The 27,110-nt window shown below is 39.9% G+C and overlaps 1 protein-coding gene across 23 annotated transcripts in view; it reads right to left on the bottom strand.

Annotated features, from left to right (window-relative positions):
• ARVCF (ARVCF delta catenin family member) overlaps positions 1-27,110 on the bottom strand; it is a 279,202-nt gene that overhangs the window by 69,181 nt on the left and 182,911 nt on the right. For all 23 annotated transcript variants that reach the window (XM_030500611.1, XM_032920202.1, XM_030500609.1 and 20 more), the window contains 3 exons: positions 25,295-25,453; positions 15,566-16,173; positions 6,099-6,598 (listed from right to left, as the gene is read on the bottom strand). In XM_030500611.1, the coding sequence (XP_030356471.1) occupies positions 6,099-6,598; positions 15,566-16,173; positions 25,295-25,453 (1,267 nt within the window). The remainder of the gene's footprint in view (positions 1-6,098; positions 6,599-15,565; positions 16,174-25,294; positions 25,454-27,110) is intronic.

The raw sequence follows: 27,110 nt of genomic DNA, 5'->3' as shown, positions 1-27,110 counted from the left end.
GCCTCTTCCCATTTCCTAGAGGAGTGACATAATCTGTTATCTGTATAGTGAAAATACAAAGGCAAATTTTACTGCTTAAGAAGAATCATGCAGACTTATAATTAAAAGGCCAAAAATACCTGTAAAATTTCCAAAAGTTCCAACATTACAGGATTGTACGAAAGTTTTTCAATGCTCAAATTTTTTGCTTGCTTTAAGACTTGAAGATTTGTGTCGAGATTTCAATATCTTCAACTCCATTGCGTAAAATAAAATCACCACCTCCAAATTCCCTCTTCTATATTCTCATTCACTAGCAGGTATTTCAAGAGACTAAATATAACTGGGATTCAATAGCATTCCAGCTGGATTGCAACACTGAAAACAGCACTAACATGACAACCTTCCACACCCAAGCCAGCTTCACTAATGCTCGTAACCCCATCCAGACCAGAAGAACTATCCTACAAAAGGATCTCTTGTACATACACAGAATTTTTATTAAGAGGCTGACTGCAATTTATGCAATAAACACATTTTGACTGTCAATCTCAATGAGTGGCTACCAGGCAACAGAGACTGATGTTAAACAGAATGCCTTTCCTCCTTCCTCTTTGAATCAAAAAACCCCAGCAGTTTACAAGCTTTTCAATTTTTCATCTGCTTCCCATCTCTCAAATGTTTCATAGAAAACACCAACAAATTGTGGAGAAGAAGAAAAGACAGTACTACTAGGAAAAAAAAAAAGGCACAAATTCTTCAAATTATTCAAAAAATGACAAGCCACCTAAATTCATAATATTCTTCTTGATGGTTGCATGAGGAAAACCAAAAGAATCCCTCTGCTGAACAGCATTCGGCGAAGGAAAATGTGCAGCACTTAACAGAAAGGTAGCCCAAGATAAACAGGGATTAGGGAATCTTGAGGTTCCAAAGACAGACCAAAAAAAAAAAAAAAAAAAAAAATCATATTCAAGGTTGAGTTCACTGGGAAAATATTCCACAAGAAAGGATTCAGAAAATAAACAGGGACAAAACATTTTTCTTATTCAGAATTATGAAACAAAGAGGTCTAAGCCCCAGCATTTTTCAGTTCTTGAGAAAACAAATTCCACGGGAAAAGATGCTGATACTGACAGCCAGAGAAACTTAAAGCAAAAAAAATAGTGAACAAATTCAGCTCAGGCTGTAGGTTTTACTCAGAAAATCTGAGTTAAAAAAAAAAAAAAAAAAAAGAAAATAACTTAAAATCCCTATAAATTTGACATCCATCTTTAAATATCGTTCTCTGTCTCTATTAGCATAACACACTAATGATCTAACAAGCTGGAAACACTGTTTTGAAAACCCCAAGTTTAATCAATTCAAGTGAATAGCACTCAAAAGAAATCAAGTCACTGACACAGCAGCGTAAGGGAAATGAAGTTACCTAAATTTCCTACACCCTTTCACTACAAGTACCGGCCTTTTGACTGCAGACTGCATGAATTTTAGGACCAGAGAAAAAAAGATGAACTATTACTTTTCGGAAGATGATCACATTTTTGAACATTCTTTTATTCATAAATACTATTTGTAATACTATTTGTAATAGACTTACATATTTCTAACTACCACTACTAGCTACTCTTTCAGCATGTTAAGCAGGGACAATAGCTACAAGTTTTTTTTCAAAAGTACTGATCATTGTAAAAATGTATTACAAATTACTAAAAGCTACAAACTTAGCTAGATGATTTATTTAATACTGAAAGTGATTCAGGCCACAGCCATAAATTTCCTAAATCTCCACCTCCTTGGAGCTGTGGAAAGATTTCTAAAGAAATTGTGACAGAACAACACACATGCTATAATCTTCTGAAACACAAGGGAAATCTTTTCATGCTGTGCTTGTTTACTTGCAAAAATCCAATGTCACCAATAAATCAGAAGCTGTTTAATTTTTTATCTATGGTCTACACCAAATAGGTTACCATTTGGCAAAATGCTTATCATTCACCGAGGAGGACTTCTTGTTGCACGTTGGTCCTGTATGGATCTGTTTGTCAGACTTGTTTATATCATTCTAAGTCCTGAAGATTGGAGCTGTGCTTCTGCAAGTTTAGTGGTCAAGAACCTCAACATGAACTACTGTGTCATAAAATACACCATGAAAAGGAACCTTTCTGACAAGCCTTCTATTAAAAAATGGAAGGAGTAAGCTCATCTGTGATCAGAAAGTTCAAGACAGCATGGTACTTCAAAGAGAAGTTAGCGTCCAATCAGCTGACAAGATCTTTGCACACATAAATGCCCAGGTGTGAATTTTGAGTAAGGTGCTCAATCTGTAAGTTTCTATTACAGTATTAAATCAAAATATTTCCTCTGCAGAGCATTTTGAAGGTCAATCATTTTTCAATTAAAACCAGTTTGCAACATGCAGCATCAGGAAAATCACGTTCTGCACCACTTAAAAATCAGTGCAATGTCGTTAAACAACAAAATTACTTTCAGTGTTCTTGCAAAGGACAGAATTATTCATCAAAGCTACCAACTTCTGATTGCTTTTCAAAGAACGTAATAGAATTTTGGTCTTGCATATCTGATTGGAACATTTCCTCCACAAAAAAAACCCTTATCACTCAAGATAAAACTTTTGCAGCTTTCCCAATCAGAACAGATTTAATTCTTTATCACCTTAATCCTCATTTCTTTCTGCTTCTCAAGAAAATGACCCACTGAAAATCTAGCAGTACATTTCCAAGACTAGAAAGGGATGCAAGGAAGAATTTTGTGGAGTATTTCTCATCATGACTTTACTCATTATTTACTTATGGATACTCTAACGGCTCAATCATGCTTTTCTCAGTGCAGTGGATGGAAGACATTTTCTAACTCTCTGCTTTAAAAGGAATTTAAAATGAGATGTTATTTTATGAATGTATCTTGAGTTTTGAAGGTATTTTCACATGCCTCACATATCTGCCTTACCTTGAGGGACATCATGTTTTAGTGCCATCTGCAGATACATCAAGAACATCTGGTAAAACAGAGATGACATTAACCCAGAGTAGGTTCTCAAATTCTGCTAAAACCAGTGCTATCTGAAAAGAAGAAGCTACAGACTTGCTTAATCTGGCAGTAATGTCGTATCAGTATACTCAGCCTGCTCCCAAAATTGCATGTCAATACGTGTCTGCCTTATATTTCCCAAACATATTCTGGGAAGCAGTCAAGTGAACGCACTTCTGACACATCAAGTCTCACTAGCAGAGCACTGAGCATCGCACATCTGATTGCTCCCCTCATGCTCTGTTGCCACCGCATCTACCTCTTACGCATTTTTAACATGTTGGTGTGGCTGTTTCCCACTCCATTAACCCACTGACCAGCCCCAGCTGGCTGGCCTGACTCACACTCTTCTGGACAGCTGCAGCTGCTGCATCAGATTACCAAGTAGATGAGAAGCCATGGAGCAGCATTAAAGCCAAAGCCTGACTCTGAAATTAGATCAGACTGATGCTCTCTTTTGCCAGGAAGCACCCTCTCCAGCTGCGAATAATGTCTTACTTGTAACGCTCCCTCTGTCCAGCAGGCAGGCAGCATCCCACACCCAGAGATGCAAAACTTCAAGACTGGACATGTTCTTGAATTCGGACATCTGAAGTATTTAAATTTCTTTAAAGTATTTAAATCTCTTTGGAAAGCAAGATTATTTTATCATTCGTCCACATCTGGGATGACCAGCTGATGATTACTATTCAGCTTTCCAACAGCAGCTAGCATTGAGTTACAAAAATATTAAACTACAGAAAAGTCAATGTGTACCAAACTTGAATTTGCAGCCTGTTAAAAGAAATAAACAAGCAAACTCAGTATGCTGTTGTTTTATTTGCCTCCTCAGAGATTTCACTCCAGACAGAATGCAGAACTTTCCTGGCAAAGGAAGACACTGGTTTATCACTAGGGAAAAATACCCAGGTAGGAAGTCAAGATTTCTGCCATGAGAACACCAGAATTGTGATCTGAACCTTCTGAGGCTGCAAAACACAGTCCTTTTGTAGCAGCCCTGGCTGGATGCTCCCTTTGCACTTCAAGTTGGCTCTTGTTTCTCTCTGCTGACTTTTGCAGCTCATTTTTCGAAAGGACAATTCCACATTATCTGCCGAGGCTTTGAACACTGACTGCAAGTACACCAGCCCCAGTCACAGAGGCATTGCTGGAATACTCTTCTATACTGATGCTTGAATGTCTCACACCGGATCTGATGATATCATTTTAGAAGTGGAATGAAATTATTCCTAGTTAGGTGGAGATTAAATGCACATCATCTGTTGCTGGACATCTGTTTAGATTAATACCCTCAGTGCTCCTAGTGTTTCTTAGTAAGGGGAAATAAAGAGCTTTAAATAGCAAAAACCATATTAGAATAAAAATACTACATTTAATTAGCAGGAACTACTATAAAATAAAATGCATTTGAACTGTAAAACTAATCAATCAACTAGAAATCAAAGCAACCACCATTTAGTGTGAAAAAGGGAAAACATTGTTTAGTTTTACCCATCTCAAATCTGACTGCTTACCACTTACTGTTATAATTATATTCCTTCAGACTAAACTATAGATTGGCTTCTCCTTTCTTGAATCTAAAAAAATAAATTTATTCCTTCCCAGCACTCCAGAAACGAGTTTTGAGTAAACTGGAACAGTAGCTAAACAGATAATTTTTCTTTAAATAAAAGACTTAAAGTCAGCCATCACATTAAATGAGTGCAACAAATGGAATATAAATACTACCTACAGAGTTTCCATGTGAAGAGACAAAGCACAGACAGCAATCAAAGCACAACCAACACACACTACTTAGAGGTTCTCTGACAAAACAGATTTTTCTAGTGAGCTGGTAAAATACCCCTGCTGGTTTCTACACCGTATATTTAGACCTCGTTTGCTAAATCTCCTATAATGGCTGGGGAAGAACAGTTGGAACACCCAAGACCACTGTTCACCTCAGAGAATTATAATTACCAGTAAAAGCTTGCTATAATTTTTTTAGGCAATTACAGAATTATGGTGTTTACTTCTAATGGCTTAATCCATGTTTGCACTAGGATCTGCTGGAGAATCCAACACTGATAACAGCTTCAGCCCTGGACTCATTTTCACACTCACAAAACTTTCTGAAAAATTCTGTTCTGGCACTGAAATTCATTGCAACTGCCCTGGTCTCCATCCAAACATCTCTTGCAGCTTCTGAGAAGAGAAAAGGAAATCCATTTCAATCCTCATGAGTTATGGGAGACTGAAGAACAATATATTTCTCCTTAGTTTAAGAACTGACATACTTTTTCACCCTATTCCACTTAATAGCTGAACTTGGAAACTTGGCATATACTTTATTACTCTCTTTGGATGATGTCCAAAACTAAGTTCAAATAAAAAACAGCTTGAATAATGAGTTATAAGTAATTGGAAATTCTCTGCAAAGCATGCACGAACTCAGTAACTTCAAAAAGTAATTCTCCCTTTTACGATTACTGCAACAAACCAACCCTGTGCCCAGAGCATCTAACAGCAGACTCTGTGCTCCTTTAAATCTGAGTTTTCCAACCCAGAAGTGCTGCAGCTTTATGTACAGCTTCAGAGTCCACAGCACTGGAGCTCAAGTATTCCTGAGGAGACTGACCATTCCATCAATACAAAGTAGTGGGGACATGGCAGCAGGATTGTTTTATAAGAGATTAACGGGAAGTTTTAGATTAGCATAATTTACCCTATGATTATAACACACCGAGGGCAAGCGCACTACAAATTACCTGTCAATGAAGTCACTATAACTCATTTAAGCTTCAGTAACTCAGCCGCATGCATTTGCATGCTACATCCAAGATGCACCATCCATCTCGCAGCAGCCAGGGAAACCCAAGTGTGCTACGTACACAGATGATCTTGATTTCCTCCTGAAGGGCACATTTGCCTTAGGCTTTCTGTGACCACAAATGTGGTGCAGCTAAAGAAACAGCTGCAGCCAGTGATCTACATTTTCCTCCAGTGCTCTAATCTCCAGAAATTGTTGGTCCTGAAGCTAAAAGGACCCCTCTAAAGAACAACTCATAAAAGAAACTACAGACACTGACCTGTAATTAGCTCTCTGACTTCCATGTCATTTGTTTTTCGCAATAGTCTGATCAATGCAGGGATCCCATCACAGTTCTTTATAGCCACCTTGTTTTCATTATCCTTCCCATAGGAGATGTTTCTGAGAGCCCCGCAGGCTTTACGATGGACTTCTGGCTTTGGATGATCAAGTAGGCCCACCAAGATAGGTATCCCTTTGAGGTGCCTCACGTCCTTTTTGATTTTATCATTCTCGTAGCACAAGTGCTGCAAGTAGGCTGCGGCGTTAGACTTGACTGGATCAATAGGGTGGCTGAGCATGGCAATCACTTCGGGGAGGTCAGGGTCCCTCCACCTGGGGTCTTTACGAATGCTGTCAATAGAGGGGGAGCGCTTCCCCAGGCGGTCAATACTAGCCATGCTTCCTCTCTCTGGCTGTGCCAGCGGTGCTGCGTAGCCACCATGGAGGTAAGGTATCCTCTCTTCAACCATCTCTGTCTCGATGGGGTCATCGTAGCCCCTGTAAGAAGCAACAGTCCCAAGAGAAAGAAAGGGGAGGGGGGAAAAAGCACATTTAAACACTCTGTACACCTCTGAGTCTGTAGATGATCTTTAAGGTCCCTTCCAACCCAAACCATTCCATGATTCTATGTATGGAGATTTCAGCTATGAGCAAACCTTTTAATATCACAATCATCATTAGGGGCAGCATATTTACACTTTCAAGTAATTTGTCCGTAGTAACTTGAAAATTAACCATAGCTGAATATTCAGCAGTGATGGGACAACAGCACAGTGTTTGTTTGGCTGGCAATGAAACGATGACAGGGACTGTAAGTCATCAAACAGATTGCTTTCATTTTGGTCACTTAGCGAAACAACTATGATAGAGCTGGACTACATTTAGTAGGAAACAGTGAGCTTCATTACTGCTGCTACTTCTGCAACCAACTAAAATTCTAATTAAAGGCATTCAAGGCCTCAGCAGAGACCACAGACACTTTTCAGCAAGTCTGAAAAGTTCCACTACATTTCCATGTTGATGCTCACACAAGCATACTGAACTCATCAATATACATAACTTGTGTTATGTTTGACACTTACACATGTGTCAAAGACGATGTAAAACTTAAGTTCTGAATCCAAGCATCTAATAAAAGTCTACCTTGTACAGAATAATTCAGAATACATGTAAAAGGCTGTTGGTTAAGAGACTCGTGTCCAACTTTTACTACCAGAGTACTTTGCTGGACATCTAAACCAAGTCAAACACTCTGAGCTTTCCTCCCCAGATCAGCAACTAACCTGGATCACTCAGTAAACGATCTTAAGATTCAGATACTTTTAAGATCATTCACAGCATTAGAATGAATGGCATCCATCTTGTTGTGCCATAATTCACTGTGTGTAACTGAAGTAAGATCAGTCACAACCAGCTAACATATTTAGGTATTACTGTCCTAGTTCACACACAGGGCAAAGTTACAATCAAGACAGTTGAAAATATACTAACACAGTACATTCTCACACTACAAATGTCCATATTCTTAAAAATAATTAAATCAGTATTTGACAAGTATTTCTTTTTCTTTAGCAACCACCTCTGCAACTATAATCTGTAACCTTCAGAAAAATATCCCCACCCCCCTCTAATCACTCCCTACAACTAGCTAGAGAGAACATTTCTCCAAGAGATTTGTAAGGAACAGCATTTACAGCTTCAACATTTGTTTCTGAGATTCACTGATATACTTCATCCTTTATTCAAAGTGACACCTTTCATCCTTCAGAACAGGCAGAGCTCTTGCAGGGGAGCTTCAGTGCACGTGCAGTGAGATAACACGTAAGTCCTCAGGAGAAGTACAAAAGGAAATCTGAAGCTTGTGCACAGTGAACCACTAGTCACAAATTCTTCACTTTTATACGTGAATAAGCCCACAGGGCAATAAGGCAACTTGTACCTCACGGTTACGAACTCTCCAAACACTTTCAACTTTGCAAAGTTGAAAGGTTCACACCAGCTCTCTAACCTGGCTGAGGAGGATGAAGAGCTGAAGTGACCCACCAGCGAGCTGAATCAAATTTCTAATAAATCCCACTGTTTTAAACCTCAGTCTGGAAGACTTTTCTTCTTCATCCTCCTTTCCCTCTAATACCACTCTTAAAGATATTAACGTAAACTGACATCATTCATATATATAAACAGCAGCAGCTTTTTGCCTTACTCTTCTTTTCCTGGACAGGTAACTACAACACTAAGTAGCTAATCTCAGTCAAGCAAGTAGTTTTAATTGCTACAAAATGATTCTTATAAGCTTTCATTTTAATCACTGACTGATGTTACTGAACAATTTCTGATGTCATTTTGAAGGAAGTATAGACCATTAGAACTCAGAAAGAAAATGGAGATTGCTGTTATCCTGAAGGGACTGCTAATTAAACTAGACTCTGGGGAGAGGAGCAACTGGAGGTGGAGACTGAACTGAGTCTTGTACAATTAATGCTTTTAACGTTAAAAGCGCCTCTACTGACTTTTAGTTGCTTTAATTGCTGTTCTAAACCATAAGCTGAATGAAAGGAGAAAAATGGGCCAGTATCCAAAACTCAGAATGAATCTGAAGAAATCCTTTTATCGATGCAGCTATTTGTATATGTATAATTCAGTACTTGCTCTACACAGTAATTTACAATGTCTGGACAGCTGTTGTATTTTCCCTTACAGAACAAAGCTGTTTCCATCACTCCAAGAAGAAAGTAGCAACATTGAAAAGATTTACTCTTGTGCACATACACAGGGCAGAGGTAATAACAAAACCCGTTTACTCCTCAAACACAATTCTGGGTTTACATATACAAATTTGGGAAAATCAGCATTAAAACTACAGCAAAAACTCAGTTCTCAAACTCGTCCTCATGTTAAATTCTTTGAAGCTGAATTCTTACTGACTGCATAAAAGTAGCAGAAGATTAATTTCAATAACTGTCCTCTGCACAGCTCTTGCTTGCTTGACTTGCTAACTGGCAGTTCAGCACGCCTCAGCCCTCTGAGCTGCTCACAAGAAACTGTACACCACCTCAGTTACACCTGCACAATTAAGTTTCTCTCTCCTCCTCAGCCATGCAAATACACAAAGATAATTACTGTCTTGGGATGCAGTTTGTTTGCACTATTTCCACGAAGCCTTCCAAACAGAACCACAGATGGGTCCATCTTCCTCATGTTGATTCTTCTCCTCTGAGCCACACAAAGCTCCTTGGTTTCACTACATTTGCCTGAAATAAAACTTGTTAGGACTTTAAATTGCAGCACTCATGACAGGAGAGAGCACTACGTAACTCTTGTACCAACAATAGTAACTTTCAATTGTCTATCCCTAGTTATTAAATATAAGTGTGAATATCTGAATAATGTCAGTAAAAAAAAAAATAAAATCACATCCCAACTTGCTACTTATTCTAACAATTTCTTTATGTTAAAAAAGAGAGTTTTCTTCCATTGTTCCAATACAAAGCTATTGATGCACCAAAGACAGCCAACAGCCTTTGATGATCCTTGCCTTTGCTGATCCCTCTCTGATGAAATCCCTAGGACACAGAGCTGGGGTAGAACAAGAAGATGCTGAGAGTTTCCTGCTGTGGGCAAGAGGTTGCAATTCTGAGTGCTGCAGGTACAGAGAGCTGCATTTAGGATGGTTTAGGATGAATATGAAGGTAGTGGTGGGGAAGGCAGCACTGCTTAGAACCCACCAGCTACTGTTCTGTGGTGAAGTGACCACAGCACATACTGCTGGCCCCATCCCCACAGCAGAAGTAAAGCATCCTCAAGGAAACAGACCCCGAACTATAAGTGACTTATAACAACTGCTGGCATTTTTGTACAGTCCCATTCTTGCATGAACCATTCACTTACAACTCTGTTCACACCAATCTGTACCTGATTCTGCTGGACCATCTCCTTAGCGGAAAAACCAGCATTACACATCTAACACAACCATTTTAGTACACAAAGACAGGTACTTTGCAACAAGAGTGTCCCTCAAGTATCTGTAGAGAAAGGATGAGCACAAGAATCTTCAGAATCTTCACTATTGCTGAAATAAGCCCACGCAGGTCAGATCCAACATACCTCTGTAAGATGAAACAGTGTCAAGTGCACTGGTTAATGCACCAGCAACAAACCCCAGTGTTTACCTGACAGCAAACATAACACCTGGACACTTGACCCTTCAAGATCCTGAATAATTATCTAGAAACTCTGAGATCCTGGTATGAACTCAAGAGCTGCACATGAAAGCTCAGCAAAGGCAAGTATCACATCATACCAATTCAGATTCACATGACTCAATATAGTGATCAAATCTGGAGAAGGGAAGCTCTAAATATCCTTAACAGCATTGAAGAGAGGCAGTTTAACAAAACAGATCATCTGCAAAGAAGCAAAATACCTGACCAGGCAGTGCAATGCAGCACTACCAGAAGGCCTTTGGTGGTCTTGGCAGACAGATCCCCCCTCTCCATGCGAGTGAGGATGGTCTGGCCCAGGTCAACTCCCAGGTCCCCTCATTTAACAGGGGGCTTGGGAACAGGGAAGTACAGACTATGCAAAGAGCAAAGAAGTCAAAGGCAAGCATCTATTTGGGAGTTAAAGATGCTCAGTTTCTGAAGTAAAATGAATAAAATCAGCAACACATTTACATACAGAAAGGGTAAAGAAATCATCCTGAGCCACACTGGTGGAGGCCAAATGTACTTTTTTTTCACTCTTTCATACCAGCAAAGCAGCTACACTGGAAAAGAAAGACACTTGATACAGAAGGACTAATGAGAGCTTCAGCAGATACAGTCATCTGTGCTGAGGCGGCCAAGAGCTCTTTACGCTCGGGACTGAAAAGATCTGGTAGTATGCCAGAGTTGCTGACTACAAGCATCTTGCCTTCCATCTGTTTGTAGCAAGGCAGCTGAGTTTTCAGGATGCCATGGGTCTCACTAATCACCTGTCTCAGGGAATTGATAAAAACACATTCTAGTATAGATAAAAACTGGAAGAGAGCTATAGATTTATCATCTTCCTCATGGCTTGAACATAGGCAAATTTAAGTGAACAACAGGTGAAGGATTTACACATTTAATCCTCGACAATTTATATAAGTGTTACATTCATCACAGTTTGCAGCTGGTGTCTGCTTAGGATAGAAGACCAGAAAGGCTTGGGATTTCAGCAGGGAACTTTGTGCCAGAAACCGAAGAGGAAATCTAAAGACTTTACAGAGTGAGGTCCTACTTTTGCCAGCCTCTGTTCCCTGACAGGAGGACACAAAATAGGATTCAAAACTGGAATGAATCCTCTACTGAGACAAGTCTGAGTTATGGGCTGTATGGGTAACCCTCCAAAATTCCCTTGATCAGAACCACCTTGAAAGCTGCTAATGGATGAGCTGACTCAGGTTACCTCCTCCCACATGAAACTCAGCCACATGCCAGTCTTCTGCTACCAGAAGATCAACAAACTGAGATCTAAGGAGGATCCTCAGAAAAAACCCCACCTTTTCCAAACTGACTGTGGTTTATTTTTTGCTTCACCCTGTTCTGCCCAGGCATGTCCACACACTCCTGCCCCAAACCAGACCACATCCCCACATTGCCTATATCCCGGTATTACACTTAATGGTTGGGCATTAAACAAGAGGTCGATATACAGTGAGAGATCTCCCCCCAGTCTTAAGGATGGGTGCTGTGGTGAGACCACTGTTGGAATGGGTGAAGTTAGGTCAGAAGTGCTGACTGAAAGTTTACTTACAAATGTAAGCCTTTATATTCTACATTGAGAAAAGACACCAGAAGTAGAATGTGACCAACACATGTGATAGCAATATTCTCACACTGTCTATACATAACAGAAGCAAGAGACCTACTGTTATTTAATCTTAAATCTGGCTCGTTTCCTGGTAATAAAAATTTGGACCATCAAGTGACCACCAAATATAGTCTCAGACTCTTAGATCAGGCTTCTGCCATAGAACATTTAACAGCAGAAAACTGCTTTGTTGTTGATTTAGTCACTATTAAAAATGCACATCCTGTCTAGTCTGGAATAGTAACACTGGCAATAGCTGCTCCAGGCTTTTTGGGGGGGAAAAAAAAAAAAGTCCCATGAATGCCAGTATAAGTGCAAACTGTAGCGATCCACTCAGGAAATAAATTATCACAGAGGCAAGAAATGAGAAGTTGAACAGAAGATAAATTTTAAAAGTAAGATAAATTATGACTTGCCATTTTTTTCTGCTGGTCTGTGTTAACTTCAATTTAATGGTCAAAAATATTTAAATAATAGTAGCGATGTGTTTTGTGTATGAAACATATTCAGTACTTCCTGCTTCTCTTTCATAAAGGACTGTACATAAACCACCTTGCAACACCATAAGACCACATATTTTTAAAGACTGTAATAAAAAACCATCCTAATTTAATAAAGGCAACCTACCATTTGAAGAAAAAAAGGGCACAGTCCAATCAGAGATGTTTAAATACCTTGAAAAGTTAATTTGAGTAACAGTAAATAACTATTACCTAAATGTCTCTCACCCCAATTTATTATGCAATCTGACATAAACCAAACCAGAGCACATGCTGAAGAACAGAACATTAAGTGCCAGGTATTGTTGCAGAAAATAATGTATCTTACACCAGTAATTCAGTATAAAAGCAAACAAGAAACAAACCCAGCCACAAGCACTGGGGAGCCAACAGAGAATATCTGCCTTTGTGCAGTTATCTGGATTTGTAGATGTTTGTGAGGAGGCACATTTTTCCCCAATTTAAAATGAAATATAAGTAGCTTAAAATGAGGCTGGTGATGACAGAAGGAAAGCACAATAGATATTTATTTCTGTGATCAAATGGAGCAGGCAAGGGACTGAATGAATAATCTTACTAGAAATCCCCTTGACCAGGATCCCCTCCAGACACAGCTGGGTGGCCTCCTTATCACATGGGGTGAGATGCGCTACCACAGATTCAGATAAGAAACCACCATTCAGTCCCCTCAGACAGAACAGCATCAAAACTAGGAACCAACAGCCAGGATCCTTATTCTACCTTTAAACTACTGAAAAATGAGGGCAGCACTTACTGGGAAGAAAACAAGAGAATAACTGCAGTCTTTGCAGAGAGTTAGCCAAGAGAAGTCTGTTCGTGACACGATGAAGATGCCCATGCTGAAGGATGTGTGATGTAGAAAAGCTTCCAACAGTGTTGTTGTTATACCTACTCTACACATACAAACTTTTTGAAATCAAAGGTGCCATCAATTTATCATACTCATTTAATCATTTTCACAAGGAATAACTTATTTAAAAAAAAACCTAGAAAGGAATAATCAAGTAGTAATTACCCTCACCTAGTACAAAGCACTATTTGTAGTCTTCAGTTCCTTGCAGATCAGTAGCATATCTGAAATGCAGGTTTTTTGAATTGTTCAAGTATTTCTTTGAAATGTCAAAAATTAACTACGAAGAGGCCCCTCATACAATCTTCTTATGTTCTCACCAGCTAAATTTTGCTGCCACAGTAAGGCTAATTACTTGTCAAAGCCTCTTGATCGTATTTAATATGGAAAAAACCTCACAATAAAAGAAACCTAAACCAAAAATTGTGAATTGGTCCTATCCAAACTGCAAGGAACAATAAATCAAAGGCATGTTTAAAATAAACAAAAAACTTTAAAAATGCAAATGGGCAGGTTCTAAGAATACATTTAATTATTCATCATGCATAGTCTGAAAAACGTTAATAAACATTTAAAAGCACTGCTGCCTGACTGCTTTTAACAAGAACTGTAAACATGCTTAGATGCAGGGGAGCAGCAAATAGGGTTTGATAGATTGAGCAGTATTTTGGCACCCACTGGCTGCAGGTATTCTCTTTTGCCCCCTAAAACACTGATGTGGTTCCACTAGATGGTAAGCCTCCAAGATCAAAGATGTCACAAGGGACTTAAAAGGGCATTCTGGGAGATGTGTGTTGATACCCCATCCCTGTCAGTGTTCAAGGCCAGGCTGGATGGGGCTTGGAGGAACCGGCTCTAGTGGAAGGTGCCCATGCCTATGGCAGGAGGCTGGAACTGGATGAGCTCTAATGTCCCTTCCAACCCAAACCATTCTGTGATTCGTTCTGTGATACCTTTTCTCTCTCCACACCCCTTTTTTTTTTAACTTTCAAAGTAAATGCAAATTTGCAGGTGCTTGATTCCACTGAGCTTCCAGAAATGCGAAGGAAGACAGAGCTATGAAAGTAGGAATGGAATAACACAGAACATAATGTGTCTAAGTAGGAGTGCTCCAAGACAAGAGAGCGAAAGGGCCTACCCAAATCCCAACAACAACTTCTGCTGATGAAGTAAAGCCTTCAGTCAGAAGCGTCAACTCTACAGAACATCTACACACACAGGGGCAGATGGGTGACAAGACTCTTTACAGCTCTGGAAACTAAATTAAAAGGAAAATAATGAGAACTAATTCCACATCAAAACATGAATCATGCAGATGTAACTTCATGCAAACACACAAAAGTTTGTATGCTAATTGGAAAACAAAATATACAAGTTTTTCAAGTTCATACTCAGAAGGTGACTTTCAGCTGAGTAATAAGCCTCTCTTCCCAAGCTTGGGGTTTTTTTTTTCCTCCAAATGCAAGAACTGATAGCTGCAAGCCCAGCATAAACAACTAATATCAGAAAATATGGCATAAAATAGAACATGCCTTGGAAAGGAGACTAAACCAGAAGTAATTTGTGACTGGTCACAAATAAAGTTACATTAAGTGCAAAACAGATGCTCTTATCTCCTCTTTATGTAGGCACAAAACAAAATAATGGTCTGATCTTACAAAATGTTTAAGTACTGCAGTGAGGTTCAGCACAACCTGATCTGACATGGCTGTGCTGCACAACCTGCAGCTGAGGGCGGGTGGTTAGCACAGGATCAGGAGCTGATGCTGTCAAATACCTCCCAAGACAGCTTTTATCCAACAAGGCATCCCTTCAACACCAGGTATCAGCTCCTCTGGAACCCCAACCAGCTGTTCAAAATTTCTGTTTGGCAGATGTGCACATAACCAGACCTGTCAGAAGTCTCACAGACTACAAATCCCTCTTTTCACCTTGCTAGTGTGGGATGGCTCTGGCACAACACAATGTAGTCACAACTCTTCTTTAGAAGGGAGGAAAAATGTAACTTGGCCCTCTCTTACAAGATCATCTCTTTCTTTGTGAATTTAACCTAAACTAAGGAGCCCAGAGACACAGTGAAAGGGTTCTTGGCCACTACTCTCACTCCCTTCTGTACTTCCTGTGTGTTTTGCAGTCTCTTATGGGCTAACAAAATAACAGGTTCTACCTGTTCTTCTGTCAAGTAATTCCAGAACTTACCAGACCATTAAGAGTTTGAATAAGCAAAAAAGAGCTGCACTATAAGAAATAAATGGATTTTACCTTCCTTTGTGAGGTCTTCCTCTCTCTGGCACACCTGCGGATGTCCTCCGGTTCACAGTGGAGTAATCAGGGTCCAGTTCATATCCTTCATCATCTACTCCAAGGCTGCGGTTATCATCTTCCAGTCCATAGGGCTCTGGCTGGAAGCGTTCTGGCTGGGAGCGGTTCAAATCAACATTGCTACCCACTGGCACCTGAGGCTGGGCAACCGGACCGTAGTTATCCCTTCTGCTTGGCAAAGTGAAGCTACCATCATCTGGCCTGTAACTGTTTCCCGGCACGTAGGCATAGCGAGGACGGTAGTTGACACCACGAGACAAGCTGCCGTAGTTATCAGATAGATCTCCGTAACCATCATGACCAATGTAAGGGCGATACTGACCTTCATGACTGTCAGGGTACGAATCATTGTAGCTGTTATAAGATCTGTTTAATGTGGATGATGCTTGTGGTGTGATGTACCGCTCCCCATTCTTCATGTACCTTCTGTCTATTGAATCTGTGTAGCTGCCCATGGGAGAGGAGCCATCCATTGATGGCAGGCCATCAGGCCCAAGTGGCACCTGACGCACTGTTCTGGTGGTGACTGTTTTGACCATTTTGGTAACCTGTGAAGAAATAGCAAACAAACAGGTTAATTTTCTCCTTGCTGCACAACACATTGAGACATACAGTGAACTGGAACAGTACAACAGGGAGAGAGAATCACAAAGCATAAAAGACAGGTCACAGAGCCAGAGTTAAGTACACTCTGGGGCTCATGCAAATCAAAACCGTTACAGTCATGTGACAGTGTGTGGAAGCAGTGCAAAGTCGTCTCACCAGCTCATATTTGCCCAAAAGGTTTTCAGGAGGCATCTTTCCTAGAGCAGACTTCAAAATGTTGAGAAGCCACAGCCTGTCCTCCCACAATCAGCATAAACACCACATCACATCCTCTAGTTCAACAGAAATACAGTTATACATCCCTGCCTGATTTGGACCGTTTGTACTGATGTGTAACTTGACAGAATTCAAATTGGGTAGTAATACTTAGGAAACCATGATCTCAAACAGAAAAATTTTGGGCTTCAAGCTTTTAGACAGCACAAGTACTTTTAAGATACGCTTACATCCAACCATCACCATACAAGCCCAACAGGCAGGTGTCATTCCAATTTTGGGTGACTAACAAATTTGCAGTAACAAACACTAATGCCACACAGCTTTTGCAACTGCAACTACCCTAAACATACTGGGCTAGACAAACTTGTTGAAAACACTAAAGAAGTCTGCAGACAAATACATCTTTATCTTTTCTTCCTATAAATCACATTTCATTTCAACACAGAATTAGTCTATTTCCCAGAACTGACAAAAACTGGAAATGTTAAGTGTCCGGAGGGCCCCTATGTTCAGGGTTTTTTGCTAAAGGGTAAGAACAAAGACTCCTCAAGAGCTTCCAAGAATGTTCTGGTTTCATGGGAAAAGGTCTGATAATTTGCGTAAAACAGTGCTGGACAAAAGCCACTATTTACAAACTAGCAAAGGACCTTCTGTTTTGGTTGGTATGTGGGGTCCATCATCTTCTGTGGTGTTTTCCAGAGTGACCAGCACTCTCTTTTGGGGAGAATACAAGTCCAGCAGAAGCCAATCTATCCTTGGTTACCCTAACCCTTAGAAAGTTACTTTAACCTACAAAAAGTTACCCTAACCCTAGTAAATGCTGACTTTGTAAAACAAACACACACCCCCCACCAAAACCACCACCAACAAAAAAAAAACCCCAACAAAACAACCAAGCAACAAAACAACACACAAGGATGAGTGAATCAATCCACTAGAAAGTATTACACCAAGAGAGGGGAGGAACAGAAACCAAGATTGTTAAGACATATTTTGGGTTCCTAAAGTATTACAGGTAAATGAGGATTGGTAAAGGACACACTTCTTCATGTAAGCCACAGACTGAACTTCATACATCAAGAGAAACAGTAACTATGACATGTAATGCCTGGACTGCTTAGTGGCTCTGTAGTCCAAATAGATATTTTGACCTATAGCCTCTGATTTAAACATTTAGATTGGCACCAGATTAGCCAAGCTGCTGCTAAAACAAAATAATTAGAGTGCATCTCTTGAAGCAGCTCCAGACATGTCCTCCAACCAGATGTTTTCACACAGAAACACCAAACAGCAAAAATTCACCCAAACAGCTTTTCTTTTCCTAGAGGCATCTGTGAGAAAATGATACTTCAGCCTAATGGAGTAATGAAATCCTATAAGACTGAAAGCAGCACAAATGGCTCTCCACCACCCGAGTAATTAAACAGCATCACGATGCTGAATAAAGCATAGCCAGGTACCAACATGACCCTAATATCTAATTTGGGCCAAATCCAAAGAAATTGCCTCTTCAACCCAAAGGGATTTCCCTAGCAAGTAAACATCAGGAAAGATGTTAGCTTCCATGCCTCCAAACCTTCTTTTCTCCCTTGTTCTAAAAGCACACATTTTTGTAAGTAGAAACTAAACATTTATTTCACGATATAAAATTCAACAGCTGCTTTTGTTTATTACCTGCACACAATACTTGTACTTTCCACTCAGTCATCAGCATGACCACTGCCATGGCATTTATAAAACTAGACAGCATTTAGAGAAAAGAGAGCGCTGACATAGCTTACAGTAGCTCTTTGTGAGGTGGACATACAGAAGGCAACACAGCCCAGTATTCTCCTACTGAAGTATGAAACAGTAGTTTTATTCAAAACAGTATGTTCATAAGTGATCTTCTAAGAGTAAGAAAAACAGCATTTCCCAGGCCTGAAGTATGGGAGTTCTGCAAAGCAACAACAAAACTGGATGGAAAGTGCTGGGCCTTTGTGTTCTTGAATTTGGGAACCAGTAACGGGAACAACAGGAAGTAAGGTAGTGCTTCAACAATTTGATGGATCAGAAATTGATACTTTTGCCCAGGAAGGAACAAAGAGGCAGCTTTTCTAGATGCCAGGAAGAGCACTCACATGAGCTCACAAAGCCCTTTCTTTCAGCACTATTCCGCAGGAGTCGGGTATTTTATATCTAGTTCTGAGGTTTGCTTTCCAAGGCCTATGTTGCCATGCACGCACGGTTTGTCATGTGTAATTTTCCATAAACTTGTCAAGATCAGACAATGCAAAATGCCTACTGCTACACCATGTCTGGCTGCAGCAGCAGCACAAAACAGGAACAAGCTTTGACCTGCAGCATCCTTGGACAAAGGCTTTGCAGAAGAGGCATCACTGCTGCATGTCTTCAACCAACAGCCTACTGCCCATTCTGGACTCTTGCTCATTTTTGACTGTTGGTTTTCTTTTAGAATCATAGCTATTGTTAAACAGGATGAGGAAACACAACACAGAAATGTTATGGCAAGGACATCTGTCTACCAATATTCACTATGTGTATACAAAAAAAAACCCCCAAAGCAGAATTTCAGGACACTTTGAAAATCAATTCCTGGACAATTACCAATTCCACTTACTGAGGTTTTCACCATCTTGTCTACAGAGTATTTAGAGAGATTATTTTTCTTTATATGACCAACACAGAATGGTTGAATGCAGAAGCTTCATTTGCAATTTTCTCCCCAGTTTGTCTAATTTTCCTGTCTTCAAGACTAGCATAGACAAGTTTTCAATGGCTGTGGCTAGTCAAAAAGATACACTTAGCATCAGCCAGCACATGTAGGAACAAGTCTGCAATGTTAGCACAGCTTCACCTTTATTATTTTCTGAATGCTGTGCCTATTAACGAGTAGAAAGAATCAGGGCAATCCAAAACCCCGTCAGACACACAAAAGGGAACATTTCACTGAAGCATTAAAGAACACATTTCTCATAGCATAAAAGCACTCACTAATGCTAAAGGTGTTATGGTGGGGCAATCAAACCAAGTCTTGTATTTTGAGAGAGAGGGAGTATTTGCACTCATGCCTCATTTGTCAGGGGTAGGCACTGAGATAGAAGATTTATCATGCGATAAACAGACTTTGTTGCCTGCAGGACAATAAAGGGAAGCTTTTTGGAAGCAATTAGCCAGCACACAGAGGAAGGGCCATTTATTAGGTTTCCAAGCAATAAAAATAATAATCAAAAAAAAAACCAACCCAACAAACCAAACATCTTTATTTCAGGAAATCCAGCTCAAGGGAATGTTTCATTTATATTTCTTAAAAGAACAGAGCGGTCTTGAGCAGCTGACAGCACAGAAATCTTCTCTCCCAACGTTTTTGTGGTTTCCTTAATATGGATGCATTAGTCAGGAAGAAGGAAGCTATTCCAAATGGGAGTCCCAGCAGACTGTCTTGTCTGAGAGACACCTGATCCTCCACATGCATCCGATCTTGAGGAAGATTTATTAACATGAACTCCCCACTACAGATATGCTCTAACGAAAAATTTAGAGATATAAGTTACTTTGAGAAAGTCTAATTTTACTTCCTCTTTACTTTCCATCTCTAAAGAAAACCTGTTTAAAGAGGTCTTTTAGCCCGATTACAAATCAAAGGTGCTCAAATGTTTCAATGCTACAATCTCAGCGTACCACACGAAAGCTTCAATTTACTTCCCTATGAAAAAGTTGTCTGAGTATGCTTAAAACATATTTGCAATTCTTTACTCTCTGTAAACTATATTAAGGTTTCAGCCACAGTAAAAAAAGAACCAACATACCAACTTATTCAGGCCCTCTGCAACCAAACTCCTATGAGACTGCAGGCTAGTGCTTTCATTGCTGCTCCTCCACTCCAGAATACAAGCACATTTCAGGTTTATGGACCTAACCATGGTTCTCTTCGCCCAGATAGCAATTATTCTGTTAAATAATTCTCCTGCAGGATCCATGACAATGTTTTTACTAATTCTGTTTCTGGAAATACATTTGTCAACAGAACACAATGTAAAGATTCACACACTTGAAACAGTTTCTGTATTTTTCTGTCCCTCATCCTTCTATTTGTCTTGAAGAATGGGAGAACGAACATGGAAATATCCAGCCATTGGACTCACTGGATGCATGTGCAGATGGTGCAAGTAGAGTTCTCAAAGTGCACAGTGCTCAGACACAAGAGGAGGACAGAGTACTGAGATTTCAGTCGAAATGGGCTATCACAGTCAAATGCAATCATCTTAACCAGTACCTATAATTTTGCCTTCCATTTTGTTACTGAGGTTGTTTTTGTTTTGCCTTCTCCCCCCCCCCCCCCCCCCCCCCCTTTTTTGGTAATATAAATTAAGTACATTATAAAAGCTGACAGGGCTAAAAAATTTGTTGAAACTATGTCATAAAATAGAAAACAGATGAGAAAGAATGCGTAAGGATAAAGCATTCTGACATTTTTGAGAGCTTAGTTTTGAACTATGGACTGTAAAAATTATCAGCCCAAGCAGGTTGAAGCTATTACCTTTCTATTAAACGCTGTGTAAGAACTCGCATCATAGGTTTTCAAAGCCACAGCTCAAATTTCTCCCCTTCAATTTTAAGCTTAAGGTTTCATATTTGAAAAGGCCTTCAACTTTGCTTGAGATCCATTCCTGCTCTATGACCTAATTCGCGTGAATTTTCTGCAAAGTTTCAAGAACTGCATCTTGGCATACCTGGCACCATCACAACCAAAGAGTTTCGGTCACAAGCAATTTCCCATCACTGGTACTAGGAAGTGGGAGTAGCAGTTAATCACTGTTGGGAAAGATCTGGTCTTGCTGAATATTAGAAAGCACAAGGCAAATGGATGGAATACAAAGTAAACAACTTTGTATACAGATTGATCTTGCAGTTTGTTATCATAAACCATCATTTTTAATGAATAAAAGTGACCTAAATCTCTCCAATCCTTTAGCATTTCAAAGATAAAAGTAAAAGGTGCCTGAAGAAAAAAAAAAGCAAACTAACACAAGCAACACACTCATCTAATTTGCTTTTCTGAGTTCTCTTGAGCCACTTACAAACAGGCTCCCTTTAATGCATGGCAGTGTTCCAGCTGACGGGCAAGAAGTGGTAGTCTCTCCCCAAGGTGACTTTGACTGTTGTAGCATGATAGGTCTTTGGCTTCCAGAGAGCTTATAAAGCTGAAATGAAGCATTATCTGCTACATCTTTTGTGCAGTGAATGTTATGTAGGGACTTAGTACAGTACTACTAAGAGAAAAACAGTTTGGGGAAAATTACTCAGAGGTATCTCATTTTGAAAAGGCAGATGTTCTCTATTTAAAGTATGTCAAATATTGAATTCCATTATGCCTTTTTCCTACTTCACTGCTACACGCATCTTCAGAGACGCAGGGAAAAGCATAGAAAAACTGTCAATGCTTCTAGATTAAGGTTGTTTACTTAATATACTACTGGAGAGAATAACCTCTATAAATTATGGTTTTGAAACAATGGGGGAAGGAGCATACAGGAGCATTCATGTCTGCAGCCTTTGTTCTGCTTCATTTCAAGAGCTGGAATTTTAGAGGCATTACACTCCAGCAAGCCAAAGATTCACAGCATTTAGCATAAATGACAATTTTCTTTTGAAGAATCCAAAAATGCATACTAAATGGCATTAAGTACTGTGTCCAGTTTTGGGCTCCACAGTTCAAAAAAGACAAGGAACTACTGGAGAGGGTCCAGAGGAAGGCTATGATGATGGTTACGGGACTTCAGCATCCCTCTTATGAGGAAAGGCTAAGACATCTGGGCCTGTTTAGCCTGGAGAAGAGATAGCTGAAAGGGGATCTTATCAATGCATACAGGTATCTTAAAGGTGTGTGTTAAGAGGATTGGGCCAGACTCTTTCCAGTGGTGCCCAGTGACAGGATAAGCAGCAATAGGAACAAACTGAAAGAGAGGAAGTTCCATCTGATCATGAGGCAAAACTTCTTTGAGGGTGACAGAGCACCGGGCAGGCTGCCGAGAGGTTGTGGAGTCTCCTTTTCTGGAGACATTCAAAATGGACCTGAACGCGTTCCTGTGCAACCTGCCCCAGGTGAACCTGCTTTAGCAGGGAAGGTTGGACTGGATGATCTCCAGAGGTCCCTTCCAACCCCAACCGTTCTGCAACAAGCTATCCAGCAAAGAAAACACACACTTGGAAAACATCTCCGGTCTCTCCGACTCTTGAATAAACACGGCCTGTGTTATTTACTCTGTCAAAGGAAGCATCTCGTGCTGCCAATTTACTTGCAAAACAAATATGCTGGAGATTGAGACTGGCACGGTAGAGTCTTCTAGCTACAGAGGTAACACAAATATGTTCTAAACCCTTCCTCAAGAAGGCCTTGAGCAAGCACAGCAACGTAGAGCATGAAAACCTTTATTTGTATGTTGTGCTGACTACCTTGACTTAACTGATCAACGAAGAACAAAAAAAATGGCTGAGCATAAAGCTACCCCCAATAATACTGAATGAACACAGCGTGACTATCTCAAGTTTAAACATCACCCTTAGTAAGCAATAGATTAGGTATTACTGAAGATAGATCTGAGGATTTCCACAATAGGAAATATTGCTCCTTTAACAAGGGTAAAAAGTACCTGACCTTAAAACCAAGGCCAGATTCACATAGGGTTTGGGTGGCCATTCTTCCCCCCCCCCCCCCCCACCTTGTTTCAATCTGGGAGGACACAGAACAGCAATTTCTGGGCTCAACAAAGATCCTACACTACTGTACAGTGCATCCAAATGGACATGTGTTTGCATCTCTCATCCCAGAGAAATGCTTTTCTTTGCTGTCCTCATCTGAGCAGCAAGGTCAGAATTTTGCCACTGCACACAGGTACCAGGAAACTTAATTTTCTCTGTAAGGCTCTCACATATAATAGCATGACCTATGAAAGCACTATGATGGTATCTATTAGAAGTGATAGTAAGCCAATACCAGTTAACTCCTGGACACTTAACTGATGCTACTAAACTCCAGTGACAATAGTTCTCATTAATACGCTCCCTACCAAAACAAAAAGCAAGTTGAAGACCAGTGTACTTAAAAATAATTATAAAATCTGACCTCAGATTCATATTTATGAACTGTTAGATCTATGGAAAATTCAAACCAAAACTGTCTCAGAGACAACTACCACCTCAGTAAAATCACAGCACCTCTTCTGACAGAGATAGGGCTAACCCGACTAAATCTGTGTTTTCACATTTCAGAATCACTTTTCTCAATAACTGGATTTTTCTTTTTTCCTTTTAATTATTTTTCTCAAGATTTGGTCTTTTTAGTAATAAAATATGAGGAAACACCTCCAGACAGTATGTGAGTTAAAGTCAGTGGCATTATTTGAAACAAACGCAGAGCAAGATAGCGATGCACCCTTCCCCCTTTCCGCACACACCAGTGCCTGGAATGAACTACAGCAACAGAAGAAAGCTGTCCTCTTTGAAACGGAACAGTGGCTCTAGGATTGCCATTATTTCAATGTTCTTTTCCAACATGCAGATACAATTCCTGTTTTCGAACTGCAACTGTCCTTTTCTGGGGGAAGACAGAAAAATAGCAGCTACACCACACACAGGCAAAAATCGCACCTTTTAGGTTACGACAAACGTGCAGCTTTATCAGTGGCACAACTATTTCAGACAAACTATTTCATTCCATGTGGTGCTGTTATCTAGGGACCACTGTATGGCCTCTCCTCTATTTTTACTGTTGTAGCTCTCATTTTAGCCACTTGAATAGCTGCACTTCCAGTCTCCTAAAACTATGAACTACTATTAGCGTATATAAAAAGGTGTCCATCACCACTGTGATTTTATCACTTCCCTCCTGTAAATAACAGCTATTGTTGCTGCCACTAGAAAGAAAACAGCATTTCTTTCAAGTAAGTCACAGATCAAATTGGACAGTCTCTTTTTTTTTAATCAGTGCTGTTTAGAAGTTTTAAAAAAAGGGAATCACTCTTCATCTTTCACAAGACCAAAATCTAACGCAGATTTCAGATTAACTTCCAAGACCCAAACTGACAGGTGTATTAATGTTCCAGTGGTACTGGGAAGTATGCAAGGCAGCCCCTGAACATACAGCACCTGCTCAACTGAGACTTCACAATTATCTTAGAAAAGAGAAGAAAAAGACATCAAGAAACTTAGAATATATGTAACACCTGTAATCCAGCTGAACCTGAGGTACAGGTCCCCCTTGAGAACACACCCAGCTTTTCCCATGCATTGGGAGTAAAATGCCATTCACAAGATTGTTACAGAATTTAAATGTTATAGTATTATTTAAATAGGATGTTTCTTGTTCTAAAGGAAAAAGGCATAATCACACATTGTTATTAGACACTGAGACTAATTTGAAGACATATTTCCAAATACATTTTCCTTGGCTACAAAAGGTATTTACTCCAAGCCCTAACAACTCATCTAATTCACGTATCACTATATGTGTTTGCGGGACAATGCTGTGAACTGCTTCAGTAAAATAAAGTGAATCTTTAAAGAATAAACACTCTGTGAAGCAGTTCTAGTGTTTTGGATATTTTCTACTGTTCAGTTCACAGCTCAATCAACAGCTGTGGCAGCACAGCTGATAGGGAGCAAACTAGATATAGAGATGAAACTGAAGAAGCCCTGAACTCAGCTTTGCTGGCAAATGGAACAGTCAGAATCACCGAGGATTACATTAGTTTGGCTGTCATCGCTAAGGCTTACTCCCTGCTATTTTCATTTTGTGATCAGATGATATTTTGCCATTTTCCTCATTGGTTATTAACATCTCACCTTGGTTTCAGTTCTCCTTGTAGTTCCATCTTCGGAAGTGACAATGGACACATGGGAAGTGGGAGTGCCTGGGTCTTCCTCCACAGTAACTGTCTCCTCCACCATCTCTTGAGGCTCTTGCATCATTGCTATTGACGTCTGGTTACTGGGGCTTTGTTCCTGTAGAAGCAGGTAAAAAATAAAAATTAATGTTTAACTTCCACCATCATGGCATAACTATTCTACTGATTTCAGCTTTCTCAATTGAAGAACACATTTTACTCAAGAACTTGCAAGTAAAGAGTAAGGGAAAGAAGTATTTCCTGTCTCAAAAAAGCATGCTGCAAAACTATGCTGGTATGAGTGGGCTCAGCTTAGCAAATGGAAATCATGTGAAGCATCTATCCAGGACCTCATCATATTTATAAGCAACCTGCTACAGACTAACAGACTACTACCTTATATTTAAACCTGCTTTGAGCTTTCTCTTCAATGCCCAACATAGGAAGAGTGGAATGTTTGTAAAAACATTCATTCAGTTCTGCAGTGAACAGGACCATTGGCTATCAGAGTGGTTAATCTTATGCACCATTAAAAGTTTCTTTCCATTTGATAAAATACACTCAGCTGTAGACTGCAGAAGGCTATAAACCATGAAGACCTACAATTAAACTGACACCTTTGTCAAACTGTCCAGAGCAATGATAATTTAAAAAAAATGGACATCTTAGGATTAATAGCTGAATTATGTGAAATGCCTCCTGACACCTTCTCTTCACTAGGTCTGTAAGATCTCACTGGCTATATGCTTAGTTAGAATTTATAACAGATAGACAATATAAAGAAACACTAAAAAGAAAGAAAGTAGATCAAAGGCTGGCTCTTGCAGGGATACTGCCCAAAGAGAACTGCTTCTGCTTCTAGCCAGCACCAATGTCTGAACATTCCTTTTCCTCACACAATTGTGTGTCTCAGCACAGAAATCAGAGAAGCTCCCTTTGGTAGATGAATGTATTTCAGAAGTTTCACAGCAAGTGGCCAATAAAGAACCAGCTTACATACTGAGAAATAAGACTTTTCCCCAGCATTATGAATCCTCAGCTGCTTCAAATGAAATGACAGGCTGTTCATGTCATTATAAACCCTGAAGGTATCGGGCTACACAGGTCTCAAAGCCAAAGTAGGGCTTCTATTTGCACATCTTGTCAAAAGGCGCACAAGGAACATCCTTTATTAAGTGCACGCACACACACACACACACACAAAAATATACACACATAGATACATCTTCTCCCTTCCCCCAACATAAAGGGGGGGACGGGGGAAGGAAAAAAAAAATATGAAAAGGAAAAGAATGACAGAGCCTAAATTGCAAAGCGAACACGCCTTCCCTAAACAAGACACTGTGGACAAGTTCAGTTTACCTTTTCACGTTATAGGAAAACAAAATGATTGGGATGAAACTGTTGCCATGCAGATGCTGAGTCTAACTATGTATAGGTTTAAATATTCTCTACCTGTGAGCAGCTTCATCACCAGGGAACTAAAACATTTTATTTTGTAACATTTTATGTAGAAAAATTGCATTTCATCCCAACACTGAATGCTGGATTGCCCCTTTTGCTATGCCATGTTTTGTACAAGCCGTGAAGGACAGATTCCTTCCCAGTGACCTTACGCTGCTGAGCAGGAGCAGAGTACTCATTAAGCTCCACAGTGAAAAGTGTCATTTAATCCTTGAGTGATCTACAATTTCCTTTGAAACAAGCTGAGATGCCCCTGTTCACTTTCCTTTATTTAGAGCTGTATTCTGACATTCTGGAACTTTAACTTCAAT

This window comes from Strigops habroptila, chromosome 11 (assembly GCF_004027225.2).
Source record: "Strigops habroptila isolate Jane chromosome 11, bStrHab1.2.pri, whole genome shotgun sequence".
NCBI classification, from domain to species: domain Eukaryota; kingdom Metazoa; phylum Chordata; class Aves; order Psittaciformes; family Psittacidae; genus Strigops; species Strigops habroptila.
Note: the sequence above shows the minus strand (reverse complement) of the source record. Positions and strands in the feature narration are given on the sequence as shown.